This window comes from Canis aureus, chromosome 6 (assembly GCF_053574225.1).
Source record: "Canis aureus isolate CA01 chromosome 6, VMU_Caureus_v.1.0, whole genome shotgun sequence".
In the NCBI taxonomy this organism is placed as follows: domain Eukaryota; kingdom Metazoa; phylum Chordata; class Mammalia; order Carnivora; family Canidae; genus Canis; species Canis aureus.
In genome coordinates, this window is record NC_135616.1 from 32,378,441 (window position 1) to 32,399,077 (window position 20,637).

Sequence of the window (20,637 nt, forward strand, 5' to 3'; positions counted from 1 at the left end):
ACATCCATATGGCCAACAGACACATGAAAAGATGCTCAACATCAGTCATCATCAGGGAAATGCAAACCAAACCACAGTGAGTTATCACTTCACACCTGTCAAAATGTCTAAAATAAGGAGACTCGAGTATTGGCGAGGAATTAGAGAAAACGGAGCCCTCAAACACTGTTGGTGAGAATGCAAACTGGTGCAGCCACTGTGGAAGACAGTATGGAGGTTCCTCAGAAAATTAAAACTACCCTATGATCCAATAATTACACTACTGTGTATTTAACCAAATAATACGAAAACACTAAATTGAAGGGATATATGCACCCCTTTGTTTATTGGAGTATTATTTACAATAGCTAAATTATGGAAGCAGCCCAAGTGTCTATCAATAGATGAATAATAGATAAAGAAGAGGTGGGATACACACACACACACACACACACACACACACATCATGCGCAATGGAATATTACTCAACCAATTAACTGTAAAAAAGAACGAAATCTTGCCGTTTGCAACAACATGGATGGATCTAGAGAAATACAATGATAAGTAAAATAAGCCAGTCAGAGAAGGACAAACACCATATGATTTCATTCATATGTAGAATTTAAGAAACAAAACAAGTGAACAAAGGAAAAGAAACAAATTAAAAAAAAAAAAACAGACTTTACCTATAGAAAACAAACAGATGGTTACCAGAGGGAAGGTGGGTGGGAAGGGAGATGGCAAAATAAAAGAAAAAGAAAAGAAAATAGCTTGTGCTCAGAACATTGAACTGCCTGGGGTTGAATTTTTTCAAATAGCTTTTCAACTGTAAACCTTGAATAGCTTATTAACCCTTTGTGCAAGGTAGAGTTAACATAGCTGACTTGAAGCTCTTTCTTTTAGAAAGCCCTGCTTGCTAGGTTAGCCTTTGACTGATACCTGGGAACTTGGCCTTCAGTGTGTTGATCCTCTGTCCCCTAACCTACGTAAAGATGGTTCAATGTGCCTAGATAGTTTGTGATGTGTAATTTATAGCAAACAACTTGCTTTCCCTCTAGAATTTTGGCAGTTGCTAGAGGGCGTCTATATGACCAGCTTCCAGTAAAACTTTGAGTGATGAGTGTCTAACAAAGGCCTCCCTGGACAGAAACATTGCACCCACATTACTGCCTTTTTTATTTTAAATTATTGGTGAAAAATAGCAAATAGGCTTAGTGTATCTTCTTAGAAAAGAGAGCCAGAAGGCTTACACATGGGTTTCTCCAGACTTTGCCCGTGTATTTTTCCTACGCTGAACCTCCTGTGTATACTTTTGCTTCAATAAGGGTCAGCTGTGGTACAACCGTATGTTGATTCTGTAATTCCATCTAACACATCAAACTTGTAGGAGGCCTTGACCCACTAACATACCCTTCAGGTCTCAGTTTCTGCATCTGTAAAATCTGGATAATAATACCTACCTCTAGGATTGTTCTGAAGATGATGTAAAGTGTATGTAGAGTTTTAACATAGTTTCTAACTAAAGTAATTGTGTAATGGAGTTGTCAATTATTATGTTGCTCTGTGCAATTATGATTTGGTAAAATAAGTAGAGTGGCAGTTTGTATACTGATATTTGGTTTTCATGTATGATCTCTGTAAATAGTTTTGCTGAGTCATAGGTTATTCTCATGTTCAACTTCAGTAGATAATTAAAAAATGCTTTCCAAAATAATTGTTTTTGGAAAAAACTGTTTCTCATCGCTATACATCTTTGCATAATTTTGGTATTGTCAGACTTTAAAATTTTTTTTTGTATTATCAGACTTTTTATATTTTGGTATTTTGTTGTGGTTTAGTTTGCATTTCCCTAATTACCCGTAAGGTTGAGAATTTAAAAATATATGTATAGGCTATTTACTTCTGTGATGTGCTTCTTTACAGCTTTTGTTCATTTTCCTTTTGGGTTTTTATTGATTTATAGGAATTCTTTATACATTCTAGGCATAGATTCCTTGTCAAACTTACAGGATGTTTAGAAAAGATGAAACATGATGAACTTTTTTTTTTTAACAGCATGTAACTTGTATTTTCAAATAAGATATACTGTTTTTCTTTAACTAAATCTAATATGTAAGGTAATAGTTCCAGTTGGTAGTCAAAAACAAAAGAAAACACTGTTTTCCCCACTGTTTCCAGACTCTTTGGATACTCTAGTGCACTCATTTTTCCCCTGTAATTCTTTTGTTCAGTTCACATCTCTCTTATATTTATCTTTCCATTAATTTCCCCTAAGAATTATTAGCACTTGTATTACAATTAATTTATAAATTTGGATGCAATTTAATTGAGCTTTTTTTTATTGATGTATAGTTGACATACAATATTAACTTACTTTGAGGTGTTTGACAATTATATACATTACAAAATAATCATCATAAATCTAGTTACTGTCTGTTACCATACAAAGTTATTAAGAATATTATTGACTCTATTTCCTGTGCTGTACTTTCCATCCCCTTGACTCATTTGTTTTATAACTGGAGGTTTGTTAATGGTAACAGTAACTATACTTAAAAGATAATTTTAATAAATCATGTTCACTTTAAGGAGAATGATCCAAAACAAATCCCTCATTGTTTACATTCAGAAGAAAGGTAAAAAAGTGATAGATTGAGCATAGAGAAATAGCAGTAAATTTATTTTATTTTATGTAATGTTTTCCCTAAAGTATAAAAGTAGTATACTTTTTTTTTTTTATCTTAACTGTAAGCATAGTAATAAGACTGACTGATTCTCGGACTATGCTTTTTAAAGTCCACATTTTATAATTATTGACTAAACTTTAGACACTTGGTCATTTCTTATGATTTCAAAATGTCTGATTTGTTTAAGGATTGTATTGAATTTGTAAACATGTAAATTATATCTTTTCAGAACTTCTTTAGAAAATATGCACCAAGTGAGAATGGGCCAAATGGGATCAGTGCTGAAGTTATGGACACGTATGTTAAAAGCTGTGGTAAGTTTTTCAAGCTGTACTTTCCACTGACACATTGGACTGAAGGAAATAGGCTATCCCAATGTTGCCATATTCATACAGATTTACAGTTAGCACATTGTAGGATTTTATCTTAGTCCTTTTGGGCTGCTCTAACAAAATACCAGAGGGTGACTTATAGACTGCAAGTCCAAGATAAGGTACCAACATGGTCAGGTAAGGGCCCTTTTTTTTGGGTGGAAGACTTTTTGTTGTATTTTCATCTGTCCAAATGGGCTAGGAAGCTCCATGGACTCTCATTTTTTAGAGCACTAAGCCCATTCATGAAGCGTCTACCCTCATGATGTAAGCACCTAATATCATCACATTGGGTGGTAGGATTTCAACATGTGAATTTTGGGAGGACAGATATTCAGATCATAGCAGATTTATATGCTCTATAAGAAGATGATTAAAAGATATAAAATCCTGATAAAAGAAGTCACTAATGTTTTGACATAAGAGTGGTAACAGGTATAAATTCTATTTAGTCTTTAATGAGTGTATCTTTGTAATCACTTAACTGTGTTATAATTACAAGTTATCTCTTCTTGGAAGCTGTTAATTTTCCCCTGGATTTTCCTTATGTTTGAGTAAGTACAATTAAGTAGACTCTGGGAAAAGTCTGCCAATAATTATGCTTTAGATAAATCTTAAGAACTGTGTTAGGAGGATGCCTCTTATGGTATTTTATTTTATGATCCCTTCTTGGAAATAAGTGAGTGGTAGAATGCCATAGGAATTCATATGTTTTGACTACTTAATGCCTACCTATCCTCATGAAGTTTGTATTCTAGAGGATTATTTTTAAATTTTAAGAGGTTCTATTTTTGTTTTTTGTTTTTGCTTTGTTTGTTTTTAATAACTATATTGTTTAAGGGAGGGTTAATAAAGGAGTTAACACTAGAATTGAGCCCTGGATGGGATATAGTATGTAATAAGTTATTCTTATTTATGTAAGTTTTATGCTTCTGTTCCCATTTGTATGTATTACTTAAGTTAGGGAGAAGCAAATAAGGGGCTTTATAGACATAGAACAATTGTATTTAAACTTTCATATCATTTTATGTCTTATAAACTGCTTCTTATACAGACATTAAAAAATTTTTCACAATGTTCCTGTGAGGTTGTATTCCAGATTATTTTAGACAACATAGTTTCTTACCAAATTTATACTTGATGATGCACTTTTTGCTGAAAGTGTAAAGAAAATGTAATATTCCTGAGAACTTTAAAATTATGAAAATAAAATATGTATGTGTATATTAAAATCCTTTAGAGTTTTTACCTTATTTTTTACTGAAAGAATATAACATGTATTACATGTAACTATGTTTATCCATAAAAATGATCACATACAGTGTAGATTTAAGAACTAAAAAAAAAAATTGATTGAAACATTCCGGAGAAAATGTACTTTCTTTTACTTCCCCTTGCTCTCACACTCTGTATTTTTCTTGTCTTTCTCTCCTCCCTGCCTTATTTTCATTCTTTTCTTCTTTCCTTTTACCCTTTCTCTCCTTTCATGTTTTTTCAGACCTTCAACTGTTTTCTACATTCTGAAAAAATTACATATCATCTAAAGATGGACATCTAAGATCGCTCACATGACACCTCATACTGTCTTTTATAACAAAGCTTGTCAACCAGGTCTCCTGTATATGGCCTTTCTGTGGCTTGGGCATCTCAGAGCTGGGTTCCAATATTCTAAGAGACGGAAATAGAAATTATTGGTTTCTGAAGGCCTGGACTGGAAAGCTGTTCATTTGTCATTTCTATCATACTCTTTTGGTCAAAGCAGATCCTCCCTGCCTGGATCCAAAGGGAGGGACTTTAGTTCCCACCTTGAATAAAAAAGGGTGTTAAAGGATGTTTGTGGTTTTTATCTTTATCCTAGTTCACAATATCTTGTTATATGAAATATTTCAAATGCCCTCCAACAATTAATTATTTTGTGTCTTTCACTGAACTTTTAGTTACTGTAAACTTTTTTACATTGTAAGTCTATTTAATAAAGGAATGCTAACTTTTTCTAGTTGAAATATGTACACACATAAATCATTTATGAATATTGACTACAATTTGAAAATTTTAATAAAATCACTTTTTATATAATGTTCCATTTTTTTCCAAGACCTAATGAAAATGTGACTGGATTTTTCATGTAAAAAAATAGCCATTTAAATTATACCTCTTGGACACTTAAATTCAAATTGGATCTTGTTCCTCTCTTGTTCCCCAATATTACACATTTATTCCCTGATAAAATCCCTGATAATTGATTTGATGGCAGGCCTTCTCTTCATCTTATTTTGAATAGCCCTTTGTTTCCGTCTATAATAGGCTGTGTTACAAAATCACTTGTATTTCAGTGAGTTTGTTATATTGGTTATATATAAAATGCCTAGCATTATATTGAAGGTTGAAAGCCAATTGAATTTTTCATTAGAGGAGTTAGTGATTAATAAGCTGCTAGCCACTTTGCCCTAGAATCTGATTGTCGGACATTATCATATAGATGTATGTGTAACTTTTGTTTTAGAAAGTAAAGTTTTAAGTTTTGGGTAGAGTGTAAGAAGAAAGTGATAATAGTTATGGTGACATTTTTTTCCAGATTATGCAAGGTGTCAAGTCTATATCATGCAAGTAAATGTGAGGACACTAATTATTCTTACACGCATATCTTTACTAAGTAAAGGGAAAGTCGTTTAGTTGTCTAATATTTCTCTGTATTTTACTTTAAATCAAAGTTGCATTATAAAACCAATTTGACGATATTCTATATTTCACATGGGGTCAGAATACTAATGGACAGAATCCTTTTGACAGGTATAGTATTTCTGCTGAAGTCAAATAGCTTTGGTTCCTCTAAAAATCCCCTGATCTACTCTATGCCATCTCAGACTGTTCTAAATCTATTATCTGTGTCCTAAAAACTTCTGAGGATTAACCCTGAATTCACATCTCCACCATTTATATAAATGTGAAAGAGAGAGGATCATATGCTATCTCGCTTGACTTCAAAAAACATCAATTGAAGTGACCATTGAACATACCCAGTTTTGGTCATCAAGCTGTATTTGCTCATCATTTATTTCAATGACCTCTAGTTCCTCAGTGTCAATGCCACTGCAGTCATTTCAAATGCTTACAGGGGTTAGAGCCAGCCAAGATCTTTGTGATTCTCTTGGCCTTTTCCCTGTGGTCGTTAATGACTGTTGCCAATGGAGTCCTCAGATTTGCAGTCCTCATGTTTGCAGTCTAGCCAGCCTGGGGGAAAAAACCTAAAGGGCTCACTCCCCAGCTCAGTCTGCCCCATCTTTCAAAATGATTACAAAACTACATTTGCCTATAGTTCCCTGGCCAAGCCTAAGTGCAGACGAGGCTGGGAAGCACCTTCTCTTTCCTAGGCACAGTCTCACTCCCCACATCCTGGTTTTGTTTTAAGGAAGCAGATAGGACAGTATATAGGTAAATGACAAGTTCCTGTCACACTACAGGTATTTTGAGAGTAACTGATTTGTTACAGTTAAGTGAAATTGTTAGTAGAAGCATTTTTTGGAATGATAGTATGCTTTCCTATAATCTGTATATATGGATATATTTTGAAATATATATAATATAGAATTTTATCTACAATTAGAATATGATTAGTTCTTCTAAACAAATATATTTGAGCTTAAATATTTTGTTGAGTGTTACTCCTATCTAAACAGCCACTTTGGGGAACAGGGCCTATATACAGTACAGAAGTGGCATGAACAAGGACTTTAGGATCATAGTTTCACATCCAAGTTCAGTGACCTTGGACAATCTTGTTAACTTATGGAGCCTGAGGTGTTTTCATTTGAAGGGTAGTTATAATACTTAACTAGCATTATTACAAAGGTTAGAGATGATGAATGCAATGTGCCAAGCTAAGTAACCTTCAATAAGTTGTTACTGTGATTAATAATTAAAGATTAACCCAGTGAAATTAATGTGGTCATTAATAGGTGGTTCAGTCTTTCGTCTGTATCGTAACTGAAATAAACATGTTTTTGTAAATACTGATGTAGTCATTGTAAGTTTGCAAATTATTTCTTGTCAGGTTACTAACAGGAGCAATAGAATGGAAAAAAGTACTCTTCAAAAAGGTGTCATTTGCTAAATTTTGTTTGATCATTTTTAACACATGGCAGGTTTCTAGACTTTTTAGGAGAGAAAGATAAAAGAATAAAGCTAGAGCCAGTGACTCTGCCCCTAGCCCTGCTCATGTAATTTTTCTTAATACTTTAGAAGATTGTGCTGTGAACTTCTTAAGTGCTATTACCACTCAACGTGAATTCAGTTGTTTTTCTGTCTGCTGGTACTTCATGATTGTTTCTCTATCTAAAGATTTTTCTTTTAAACCCTGCATTTACTTTTGTTATCTTATAGATAATAGGGTTGTGGGATAGTTTGCTTCATTATGTGTATTTTTGTAGATACTTCTTTTTTTTTGCTGTCATCTGTAACAAGTGTCCAATTTGAAATGAGAAGTGGGAGAATCATGTTATAGTTAAGGTTTCTGAAGCCTGAATTAACTTTTGATATAAGTGATTTTTATAATTTGACAAAATTCTACAGGTTATTATTTCTCATGCAAATAGCAATTTATATTGAATTTTAAGTGGTAAACTCTTCATTGACTCAAAGAAGATAACACATTTGAGAATTTAAGTGAGAAACCAAAAAGTAGTCAAATTGAAATTAAAGTAACACAGACTTCTTTTATATTCATTTGTATATGGTTTGCATGTGTTTTTCACTACTTTTTCTGAACTGTTATTTGCAGCTGGATATTGTGTGATTACATACATACTTGGAGTTGGAGACAGACACCTGGATAACCTTTTGCTAACAAAAACAGGTAACAAATAATGGCTATTAGCAGGTATATACATTTTATATGCCAATGATGTTTACTCTGGAATCTGTTTAGTAACAAAACAAGTTGCATAAGTGAAGATAAATTGTATAGGTCTTAAAAGTCCCTTTATATGGTATCTTTGAAGGATACTCCCATCCCTTACAAGAATCACTTTAGTAGTAACTACAGATGGTCATCTCGCCCTTACTTCTGAAAATGCCTCCTTTCATGTAAAGCCCATAATGTATGCAAGGAGTCGAGTCTCTTACTGTACAGCTAGAGCATTAGAATGTTCTTTCTCTTACCAAACTGTACTTAACTCACATTAACCCCGTCTTTATTTGTTTTTCCCCTTGGAGTTTCATGGAATAATCGTTCTCATCCCCCTCTTCCTGTTAACTGTTGAGCCCCTTGGCTTTAACACTATCTCTAAGCAAACAACTTCCAAACTTACAGCTCTGTGTACTTCAGTCCATTTCTTACCACTTACTTGGTATCCCAATTATGTGGCCAGTTATAAAAATTGTTCCCTTCTTCCACTACCTGTGTAATAATACCTGCTGCTCACTTCATTTTTTCCATCTCAGTAAATTGCAGCATCATCCATCCAGTTGTTCAAGCCCCAGGCTCAGGAGTCTTTTTTTTTTTTTTTTTAAGATTTTATTTATTCATGAGAGAGAGAGAGAGAGAGGCAGAGACAGGCCGAGGGAGAAGCAGGCTCCATGCAGGGAACCTGATGTTGGACTCAATCCCAGGACTCCAGGATCACGCCCTGGGCCAAAGGCAGGCACTAAATCACTGAGCCACCCAGGGAGCCCCACCAAGGAGTCAGTTTTAATTCTACTTTTGGTGTCATCTCACATATCAAATCTATGAGCAGAATCTGGTCTACTCTTCTCCAAAATGGATTCTGAAGTTACTCAACTCTCTTCATTTCCACTGCTTTGACCCCATTTGAAGCCATCAACATCTTTTGCCCAACTATTTGAATAAAATCCAAACTCTTTACTGTGATAAAGTTATGGCTTGCCCACACTGACCAGTTTGAATGTGTGAATGTCAGACCACTCTTGCCTCAGGCAAATGTCCTTGTTTTTCTCTCTGGAAAGCTCTTATCTCAGATCGTTGCATGTCCAACTTTGTTATTCAATCTAAATTCAAGTGACATATCCTTAGAATAGCCTTTTCTAACTCTGGTCTGAAATGGTATGCTTGCCATACCACCCTTCTCCATTACTCTGTTATTTTGTTTTCTTTACTAGCAAAGCTCTCTTTTTCAGATAATTTAAAATTTAACAAATATTTATTGAGCACCTACTATGTGTCAGGTATTGTTCTAGGTTTAGGGAATACTAAAAAGAACAGAACAGATACAAATCTAGGTCCCTGTGAAGCTTGTTGACTTCTAATCATCATCACCTCCTCCCATTCGGGATGCAGGTTCCATGAGAGCACAGGCCTTGTCCATCCAGGTTGTTACCATGCCTCCAGAGCCTTGAACAACACCTAGCTAAAGTGATTCATAAATCACTATTAACTTAATGAATGAGTAAATATTTCTGCTCTCTGTGTAGTCTTTTCTTCTCTGGGCTAAATAATTCAAATTTCTTTAGCCTTCCACAGAAAATAGATTTGAAATTACTCTTAAAATGGTCTCTCAGGTAAGAACATTTTTGTTTTGTTAATATTCTTGCAGGTTATGATACCAAGAATTTAACACATCAAATGTAACAATACATCAGATGTGTCTAATTATTAATATATACTTAACCCTAATAATTCACATCATCTGGAATTTAATATATTCAGTTTTAATTAGTGTGAAAAATTATCTGTGGTAGAAATTGCATGTGGGAACATGTCTGTCTGTGTCAAGGCCAGGCAGTCCCTTTGGTAACGAGAACCAAGGAATGCCATGGAGCTTCTTGCCAAATTTGCCAATTTAGCAAAGGATATTTATAAAACATTACAGTGTATTTGGAGAGAGAATGTAAATTGGGAAAAGTTTTCCCATATTCTTCCTTAACTCTTCATCTTCAGTTAAATTTTTAACCACAAGAATCAAAGTACCAAAGTGATTCCATTTGTTTTTGTGTTGTAATCATTTTATAATTACAATGGAATTGTTCGTTGTATAGAGTGGCATTACATTTATAATGTGATTTTCACATATTTTGTCTTTCCTTTTGAAATTGATAAGTAACAGACCTTTTTCTTTTGGACTTTGAAAATTGCTTTGTCGTATGTGTGTATGTGTGTGTTGACCAGGGATATTTTAAGAATAAGATTTGGAAAGTGGAGTCTATTTAATATACTTCTGTGGTCCAGGCTAAATGGAAATGGAAATATAAAATTTCAGAAACAGGAAGTTTTAAGTGTCTTGTCACCAGTTTTCCACTAGAGGGTGCTCCAAAATTCTTTTTAAAAATCTAAAACTGCTAGGTGAGAGATATATTCTCTTTCTTTTGAAACATTCCTTTTAGTTATTTTTTCTTAACTAGTTATTTAGTTATTTCATCCATTTATGTCATACAGTTATAATTTTAAGTCTTACTAGGATAAATGTTTTTAATTTTCAAGTTCAGTTTGAATGAAATTAGATTATGTAAGGAAACACCAATTATGTGAAGACAAACAAGTATAATGCATTCCTTAACTTCTAAAAATTTATAATGATTTATTTTTTAATTTTTTGTTTATAGTTATTTTTAAATGAAAGTATATTTAAAGAGGTTTTAAGTTATATTATGTACAGTGTAATTAGACTTTGTATAGTATAGACAACTGTTATATATTTAAAGTGATTTTTGAATGAGGTTCATTGCAGGAAATACACTTCAGTATTTGTAGTTAAAAATGCCTCAAATATCAGGAAGCCCTTCCGTTGTATATTTTGGATCTGTTATGCCTTCAACCCAGACGATAACATGTTAAAATTTTAGACTGGTTTATATAACATTCCAATCTCAGTCTTAGTGGAGCAATTTTCTTAATAATAAATAACATTTCTCCCATTTTTCAAAGTAAGATACCTTTGGTCTTCTGTTTTGCCAGTTTGAGTAGATTTAGTGTTTATGACTCTGCTTTGGGATGAAAGTGGTTTAGAATGGTAATCAGAGTTCCACTCATTCCCTGTATGTCCAGTTCCTAGGTATGTGAGATGGAACAGAGAGGAAGAAGATACCTAAATTTCATTTTATTGAGGATCTCTTGGGGATTTGCCCACAACACATTCTTCTACCTATAAATTTAGGTGGGACACAAAAGAATTAGATTGATAATTTGAGGAGTGTGTGAAGGAAAATGTTTCACTGCATAGAAAGAATTGTAAAATGTATACAACAATAGTGTGAAAAAGTGCAAAATAGAAGTCTCGATTCCAGATTTCCCAGAAACTTTTGCCAGTATTTATTGAGCTGTAGATACTTCAGCTTGGTGGAAGTATCCTCAGCTTGTCCACCAGAGGGCAATGTGTATCCACCATAAATGTGAAAGTCAGGAAATTCCTTTGTCAGTGTATTGCCATGTGATCACTTATAACATTGTTTTCCTGAAGCAGATTTGGAGTGAATGGTGTTTCACTTATTAATGTAGTGATATAGCATTTTCTGGGCAAGAAATTAAAAATTTAAGCTCTAGAATGGGATTGGAAAACATGCAATTTTTTTTTCAGAGTTGGTGTCCTTTGAGGAAGTTTGCATTTATTTATTTATTTACTTACTTACTTACTTACTTTTATTTTGTTGAGGAGACTTTTACAAGTTTATCCAGGGTAATTCAATTGTGGAAGGGCTCAAATGGAACATGATTTGAGTTTATCTCAGTTCTAGGGGAAGTTTTTTGTTTTTGTTTCTATTTTTTAAAATTTCAGGAAAAAAAAGGACCAGTATAAGTGAAAAACTATTGTTTATGATATACAGACTTTACAATAGGGTGAACATTTAATATTAGTTTATAAGTAACTTAAAAACATTCACACATGAAAACAAGAAGCTAGGTGTCTCTAGTAATGGGAAAGTTCTGTATAGGTCCTAAGGATGGTTCTTACAAATATGGAGTTGTCCATTTTTTGTAGTTAGAAGAGTGGTGGCTTTTTTTTTTTTTAAAGATTTTATTTATTTATTCATGATAGTCACAGAGAGAGAGAGACAGAGACAGAGACACAGGCAGAGGGAGAAGCAGGCTCCATGCAGGGAGCCCGACGTAGGATTCGATCCCGGGTCTCCAGGATCGCGCCCTGGGCCAAAGGCAGGCGCCAAACTGCTGCACCACCCAGGGACCCCGAGTGGTGGCTTTTTATCTGTCTTATAGCACTTTAGAGTAATAAATACTGTTTGAACCTTTTGTCAGAAAGCTTGAAGTTGAGAAAGTCATTGTTATCATAATTGGACACTTTTCTGTATCATTCTTTAATTTTATGTGAAATTCACTTCCTTGTTTAGTTCTGAGGAACAGCCTCATATAGGAGTTAATATTCAGGCTCTAAAGTAAAAATTTTTGGGTTTAAGTTTCCCCTCCACCATTGGGTAATTTTGGGTAAGTTGTTTATATCTGTGACTCAGTCTCTTTTCTGACTGTGCAGATAATAACCGAACCTCTCTTGTGATAGTGTGAAGGTTGAATGAGATAATATGGTAGAGTTTTTGTATGTACTGAGCATATAGTAAACATTCCTTAAAGGCTGGCTAACTGTTATGGTTGTTTTGTTTTACTACCAGAAACTAAGAATGCTTTCCTTTTTTGGCTTATGTAGGTTTTTTTTGAAATCATGGTTTTAGACATAAAAAATAACACATTTCAGAAATTCCCTTTTGTCTCAAGTGGCTCTTTATTTTAGTAGTATAAGAAGGTTTATTAATTAATTTATTAATTAATTTATTTTTGAGGTGGGGTCAGGCAGAGGGAAAGAGAGAGGGAAACAGAATCTTAAGTAGGCTCCAGGCCTAGTGTGGAACCCTGACGTAAGGCTTAATCTCATCACCCTGAGATCATGACCTGAGCTGAAATCAAGAGTTGGATGCTTAACCTACCGAGTGCCCCAGATCCCCCAGTATAAGAAAGCTTATAAAAGAGACACAGTCAATTTGATTATTGATTTCATCTTATTCTTACTGTATTTTAAAGTAAACTTGATATATTTTTTTTAATTTTTATTTTATTTATGATAGTCATACAGAGAGAGAGGCAGAGACATAGGCAGAGGGAGAAGCAGGCTCCATGCACCGGGAGCCTGATGTGGGATTCGATCCTGGGTCTCCAGGATCGCGCCCTGGGCCAAAGGCAGGCGCCAAACCGCTGCGCCACCCAGGGATCCCTAAACTTGATATTTTGAAAAGAAACATGTTTCTTTTATCCTCGGGGAAGCACAGTAGTTCAAAATCTAAAATAGAATTTATTTACTATTCAAATGGTGATGCTTCCTAAGCTATCTGTATTTAAGTTAATTAGTTTGGTAGGTAAAATATACTCTAAAATATAACTTATAGATTAACTTTCTGTATTTATTTATTCCCTGGAACTTGAGAAAAGGGAGCATAAAAAGTTTTATGCAATTATTAGGCACCCAGTAAATCTTTTAAAAGGAATAAATGAACTAAGTTTTTCATGTTATTTTCACCCATCTTTAGCTTTTCTAGAAAAATGTTTCCTACCTAAATTTATTTTTCCTACAGACCGTGAATGTTAGTATTATTTGCCAGTTTGATTGGTTTTTCTCAATTGATGTATGCAAAAGAGAACCAGGCACATAAGACCACCCCTTTTAATCCATAAATACTTTTTTAGTCTTTATTAATCATTACTGTAGATGCTTAGGTAATGAGAAGGACTTACCTTCATGTGAATAGTTTTTTTTTTTTAGACATTATTTAAAATCTGAGCTTTTGAAAGTTTCTTGAATATTCAGTATCAGAAAGTCAGTCTTCTTATGTTTACTGAAACCTACCATAAAGAAAATGTTAATAGTTTCTATAAAGGGTTCAGGTTTTCTTTTTTTTTTTTTTTTTTTTAAGTTTGTTTTAAAAAACATTATTTATTTTCATTAGAAGTAATGAAAAAAATGATAAAGTGCTATCTACTCTTTGTGCCTAAGGAGCTGGAAATTACTTCATGGAGAAAGTAACTTAGTTTGAGTCATGAAGAATGTATGGGTTTCTATGGGTTTCAGACAAGTGGAAAAACACACATTCTGGTAAAAATACTCAGAAGCTGAAATAAACAGTGCCTTTGCAAGTAATATATAGGTTGGTTGGATTAGTTTAAGGTCACATTGTAGAGACAAATCAGTTTACGTCCTTTTGTATCACCTTTTATATGGCAAAGCTTAATTCAATTATTGTAGTAAAACTAGATTGGATACTACTTTTTTTTTTTAAGTTTTCTTATCAGGTGACCTATTTCTTAAAGCTGAGTAGACACTGTATTTGTTTTCTTTTGCAATAAATAATTTTGGAAGGAATTAGATTTTGATATACTTTAAAGCATTCAAGTTCCACCATGGACTAGCAACCATAAATTAGATTAGTAAAAAATTACTACATTTTTATAGTGACCCTTTGAACAAAAAATGTGTCAAATTTTAAAGTAATGAGGTTGTACAACACAGGGAAACTGTAACTATTAGTATTGAATATGAGTTTTAATTCATTGAGATGATTCACTTTGCCAGTGTCCGTCCCCCGTTCCCCCCCCACCCCGCCCTGCCCCCCCTGCAGTGACCTAACTGCAGTTGAGAGTTCTGTTTGTCAGTAAAAAAGTCTGTGAGAAGTCCTCAAGCTTTGGCTTATATCAGTATCATCTAGAGAGCAAGTTAATACAGATTGCTGGGCCTCAGGCTCAATTTCTGATTCAGTACATATGATAGGGTTTGAGAATTTATTTCTGTAGCAAAGAAAACTACCCATAATTACTTGAAAAGATTATTAAAATTGTCCTTCCTTCTTAAAAGTCCTTATCTATTTGGAGGCAAGATTCTCTTACTTAAAACAATATATCATAATAAATAGAGCAAATATGAGAATCCAGCTGTCTATTAAGCCAGACATTAAAGAGATTTGAAAAATCTAAGGAGTGCCACTCATCTCACCAGTTCTTTTTTTTTGTATTAGAAAATAGTTATTAAAAAAAAAAGAAAATAGTTATTAATCAGGAAAAAAATGTTTTAATTTTGTTGATTTATTATTTTTAGATTCATATCTCTAAAAGGTCTCAGTTTTCATTTTAAATGCAGTAAATATCAATAGAGGTAGCCCAACTAAGGCTTATGTTGGATCTTTACTGGTTTTTAAGAGTATAAAAGGTCCCTGAGACAAAAAGTTTGAGAATTCATTATCAAAGGCCATTTTTTTTGTTGTTGTTTATCTTCAAAGGGTTTCTGTTCTGCTTTAGACATTAAAATAGTTCTCCAGAAGAAAAGAATACTTAAAGGAACAAAACCTACATTGGCTTTAATGATTGTAGGAAAAATAAAAACATAGAAGATTTAAAAATGTGTTTTTCTAGAATAGAAATGGACCATAGAATCGCATATACTAAAATGTGGTTTGCCTCCTTTTCATTAGTTAGCTTTCTTTTGTGCCTATTCTTAAGAAACCTAAGATCTTAACAGTTGAATGTGAAAAAAATTATATGAAATATTTAGCAGATAATTGGAATGTCTATACTAGTCTATAATTAGGTATGTCTTACTGTTCTTCATTACTCAAAAATTATTACTGAAAAACATTTTGTTACTGTGCTTTCAGCTATAAGTGAAAATAGCTTTAACCAAGTATATTCTAAGGCTTAACTAGCTAATAAGTATTGGGAGCATTGGGAGTGTATCTTAGGGAGTATTTTTAATTCCAAAAATAGAGGTTCCATTGTATCAATAAGTAGTTGTTCCCCATCTTCTCTGTTTCTAGGTTTCATGGTAGGACAACTTCAATATCCACATAAGAAAACATAAGAAAAATACAACATTTATGTAACACAGGCACTTTGTGGAAAAATAGTAAAATGTCAGGTTGTTTGCAAAGAAACTGAAGAGTGGGAAACTTAAGTTAATAGATAGAGTAGAGTGGCAGGGAAGAATATTTGAATTTTGGATTGTGTGGGATTTTCCAAAAAATAGAGTGTATTATGGAGAAAAGAGAGTCAAAGAGAAGAATTAAGCTTAGGTGTAAAAAAATGTAGTAAGTACAGCTTTGAGGTTGGTCATATATAATTATTAGATAGACAAAGGGAAATTAAAAAAAATAACCTCTACTATGAAATACTATTTACTTCAGCAGTGTCTATTCTCTTTAACCCAAGAACTACACTCTGGACTACAATTTTAGAAATAAGTTAATGTCACTTACTCAAATGACAAGAAAATTTAATTAGCACCTCTTATTCCCTTTGTACTGCAAGTCAGGGACAAAAGGCAATTACAATCAGCATTCAGTTTGTTTTATGTACACTTTAACTCTTGACTGTTAATAGATTTGTTAATAGATTTGAATAAGCCCATACCTCCTGAATATCTGGATTAAGCATTTTTTTATTTCATGAAGTGCATGTTTTAAATCATTACAAGTTTCATTTTAGACATTAACTTTTAAAGAACCATTCCCTTTGGTATCAACGCGGATGAATTTTCTTAAAACATTAATAGCCTCTTTTCAGAATACATGACTCTTTGAACTTGCAAAACATAATAATGGTTTCATTGTTAGATATTGAATCTTTTATGCCTTAGAATTAAGGAGTAATCCTGTTCTTTGAGAGTTTTCTTACAAGAAGGTTAGAAATATACTCTCCATTTGCAAGCAATGATGCAGAGCTGACATTGGAATTCCAGTAATGGGTGTAGTGAGATGGAGAAAAGTGGAGCTAAGTTTCCTATTAAAGGATGGAGCCCATTAAGTAAGGCATGTATGATGGCTGATACAGTTTGATAGTAGGATAGTATGATTTATTTTTAAAAATCAGTTTTGAATCAAAGATGGGTCAGATAGGTTATCTGCTCAAGTGCTATGTATCATTAGAAACATATATTGGTAATGAAACAAAACATTTTGTTTTGAAGATTCATTTATTTCACAGAGAGAGGGCTTGTACGAGTTGGGGGAGGGACAGGGGGAGAGAATTGTCAAGCAGACTCCCCACTGAGCACAAAGCCCAACATGGAGCTGGATCCCATGACCCTGAGATCATGGCCTGAGCCAAAACCAAGAGTCAGATGCTTAACTGACCGAGCCACCCAGGTGCCCCAAAACAAAAAATTATTTAAAGAATTAAACAAAACCAAGGAAAGTTTACCTCTACCTATAATATTGTAAGCTTCTCATCTCTTTTCCTCTTGAAGAGTAGAATGGTATTCGTCTAACAAGTGGGACCTTAGAGTGAGAGTAAAGCACAAAATGAAGTGCTTAGCTTAGCTGAACAGAGAATACATGTATTGTTGAAGTCAGTGAAATCCTTAACAGAATTTGATTAGGGACTTTTTACCAACTCATGGAAAATTCAGTGATTTTATACTCCCTTGAACTTTTAAAGAATTAGGAGACAATGCTTCCCTTGTAAGCACTACAGTTATCAAACTCCTTATTCTAAAAATTGTTTCTCATCTTTTTTGGAATCATGGACTTTCCCTGGGGAATTTGGTGGAGTCTATGGATTTCCCCCCAAAATCAATTTTATTGTGGCTAGGGACCTGTGAAGCCCATTTTGGAATTCTGAAATGGTGTTTTTCAATCATGAGTAATACACAGAATTGTTTTAAATAGAAGTGAGATCCATTGTATTGACGTTACATTTTATAATCTTAAGTATATATAATATAAAACCTGATGTTGACTTCTTATGCATCTACTCTTCTATAACTATAAAGTAAAAACAGGTTTATGAATTAAATCATGTTACAGATTAGCAAAATGTAATCCAACAACATTAACGTGACAGATGAAGTAATATTGACACGAAATTGTCATTTGTAGTATGAGTATGGTATAGATAGTATAGTATGGGTTCAGAGTGCTGTTAATTAATATATCCCATGTGAATATTCTTAAACTACTTTTCTCTACTTGAACTACTTTATAACCTTCATTTGTTCAGGATGTTGTCATGTAATTTCAAGGTATAACCAATTGTGCTTCTGTTAGTGTTAGCCTGAAGTAATTGAAGTAGCCTTGTTGTTTAATACTAACCCAGTCCAAAACACTGAAATCACAAGGTAGTACTAAGTAATAAGGATCTAGGTGATCCAGACTCAGCATCTGGTAATTTTATTATAGATCTTCATGGAAATAAACATACAAAAATTTTAAAACAAAACAACTTCCCATAAGAACTGTTTTCTAGAAGGAAATTTCTTGTATTAATGTTTTTAAAGTCTAAGCTGTAAATGTGAATTTGAGATAACAGTGGTTATCAGAATAGTGCAAAATAGTCCAACTAAGTGCTTCTGAATGCTAGGCCTTATCCTAGGTTTCAGTACTATACAAAAATAAAGCAAGATTCTTGATTATAAGACTAAATGGTTCAGGAAGAGTTTAACCTGGGGGAGAAAGCTAAATGAAGAAATAGTTTCATTACACACTTGGCTGAAGTGTTTTGATATGAATAGGTGGGGTAGGAGCCTCACTAGTAACTCTTTACCAGATGGATGCTGATGTAGGTTGCCCTGGTGTGAGCTAGAGAAACCATTTCACTAAACTGTTACTTTTTATTTTGAGAGCAAGGCTGGGGTGGAGGAGGGTTTTGAGGTTGGGGGTTGACAAAGCCCTTTTTCAATTCTCTTCTGGTTCCTTGCTCTCTATATCTAATTATAATTCTTTCTCCCTCACCTCCCCCAGCTGTCATTTACTCTACTTGATATACACATTCGTTTAAAAAGTTCTTTAGAGACTTCCATCAGTTCTCCAATTTGAACAGAACATTTTAATCCTGGTATAAGCTTTAAAAAAAAAAAAAAAGACAAGGAGATGATGTGGATAAATGGAAAACTGGTTTTCAGTAGAGTGGTTACATTGATAATGGCCACTTATTCTATAACCAGATGATGATAGTGTTTAAACCTTTGGATACTCATTCATGTGTAAGCTGTTGTTTCTCTTTACATATGAACTTTATATCATAGATGTAGTACAATGTCCACTGTCTACTCCAGACAATTTTCAGTGTAGTTTTCTTTGCTGTTGTTTGAAAACAGTACCAGTATCTACTTTGAATTTTACTTAAATTTAATATCATTATTGCCTTAAATTTTCCTTAAATTTGGACTTTTAAAATTATCTGGCCTTGACAATCTGAAGTTCTTTCTCATTTTCACAGTTGTATAGGATTTCCAACTTACTGTATTATTTAGTTTTTCATTGTAAGAACAATGCCTGGGAGGAGTGGCAAATAATAAGACTGCTTATCCCTTTAATTCCTCGCAGTTGTGATCTCAGATATAAGAGACGTAAATACCAGTTCAGTATATTTTAAACATCTTTAAAATGGTAGTTATTAATGTTTATTTTTGAACAGAGTTCAGCATTTTAATTTTTTTAAAAAATGGTGATTGAAGTATTGAAGTTAAACATTTGTAAGTATCTTTAAGAGATCTGGTCATTAGATATTAAATAGCTTGATTTGGTTTTGCATTCAGACTAAAATGATTTTTTCCTCTTAGGGACATAGCTTCTAAAATGGGACAAGGCTATGGATGTAACTATTCTTGACTTAAACGAAGTTTTTTAGTTATTTTGCTTGACACACTCCTCTATAGCTTAGTTGGAAATAATTGCCGTAACAGTAGACATTTAGACTGTTTCCTGATACCTGATCAAGTGAAACAAGGTGTCAGTTGTACTCAAGAGCAGTTACACTGCTGACTCAGAGGGCCCGCCATACATTACTGTTCACTTGGGACTCCAGGGCCACATCTAGAGTCAGTTCTGTGCCCATCATTGTTTTATATTTCCAACAGTGACTAAATGTTGGAGGATAACATTTACAAGTAACAGTAATAATGCTCAGAGAAAGAGTAGAGGTTTTAGTTAATGTGTTAGTGGATAGAATTGATGTATAAAAATATTTTACAAGATGGCAAAAGTATATCCAAAGTCAATACATGTACTTGAAGAAGGAAAGTTTTTGGCTGCTGCCCTTGAAGGGGATGATGGGTTGGGGTACCTAAGCTTCCCAAATACAATGGTGAAGGATAGGTTTTCACATAAAACAGGTCATATATTCTAAGACAAACAAGAGTGGGCAGATTGCACTAGGGAGATTTTTGGATAGCTTTTTAAATGAATTAATTTCTTCATTTGATAGTGAGTGCTTACTGACTGCCAGAAACTATTCTGAGGCTAGGGATACAGCAGTACATAAAATGAGCATAAATGTCTTCTTTGGGGGGAACTTGGGTTGTGGGATCCTGGGGGCTACTTTTTTTGTTAAAATGTATGACTTTTTTATACTACTTGTAAGTCAGAAGATGCTTTATGAATTCAATGGTGAATCATTCTCTAAAGTGAATGATCAGTCACATTCTTACCTATCTTGTCTATGAGTTTAGGTAACTGTCCTAGGGTTTGTTGTCATAGCACTGCAGCTGTCTTCAGCTCTCGGCAGACATAAATATTGTGACTTCCTACTCTGAAGCTACTGAGTAACATGGATTAGTTGAAAATGGTTCAGATGAAGCTAAGAATGTAATTTGAAATTTGGGGGATTTTGTTTTGGCAAGGGGAATAGTGATAAGTTAAAGGATTCATCTCAGGAATACTTAAAAGAC

General features: G+C 33.7%; 1 protein-coding gene across 3 annotated transcripts in view; it reads left to right on the forward strand.

The window, feature by feature from the left end:
* Window positions 1-20,637, forward strand: part of PIK3C3 (phosphatidylinositol 3-kinase catalytic subunit type 3) — a 136,981-nt gene that overhangs the window by 93,063 nt on the left and 23,281 nt on the right. For all 3 annotated transcript variants that reach the window (XM_077900602.1, XM_077900600.1, XM_077900599.1), the window contains 2 exons: window positions 2,896-2,980; window positions 7,815-7,889. In XM_077900602.1, coding sequence (XP_077756728.1) covers window positions 2,896-2,980; window positions 7,815-7,889 — 160 coding nt within the window. The remainder of the gene's footprint in view (window positions 1-2,895; window positions 2,981-7,814; window positions 7,890-20,637) is intronic.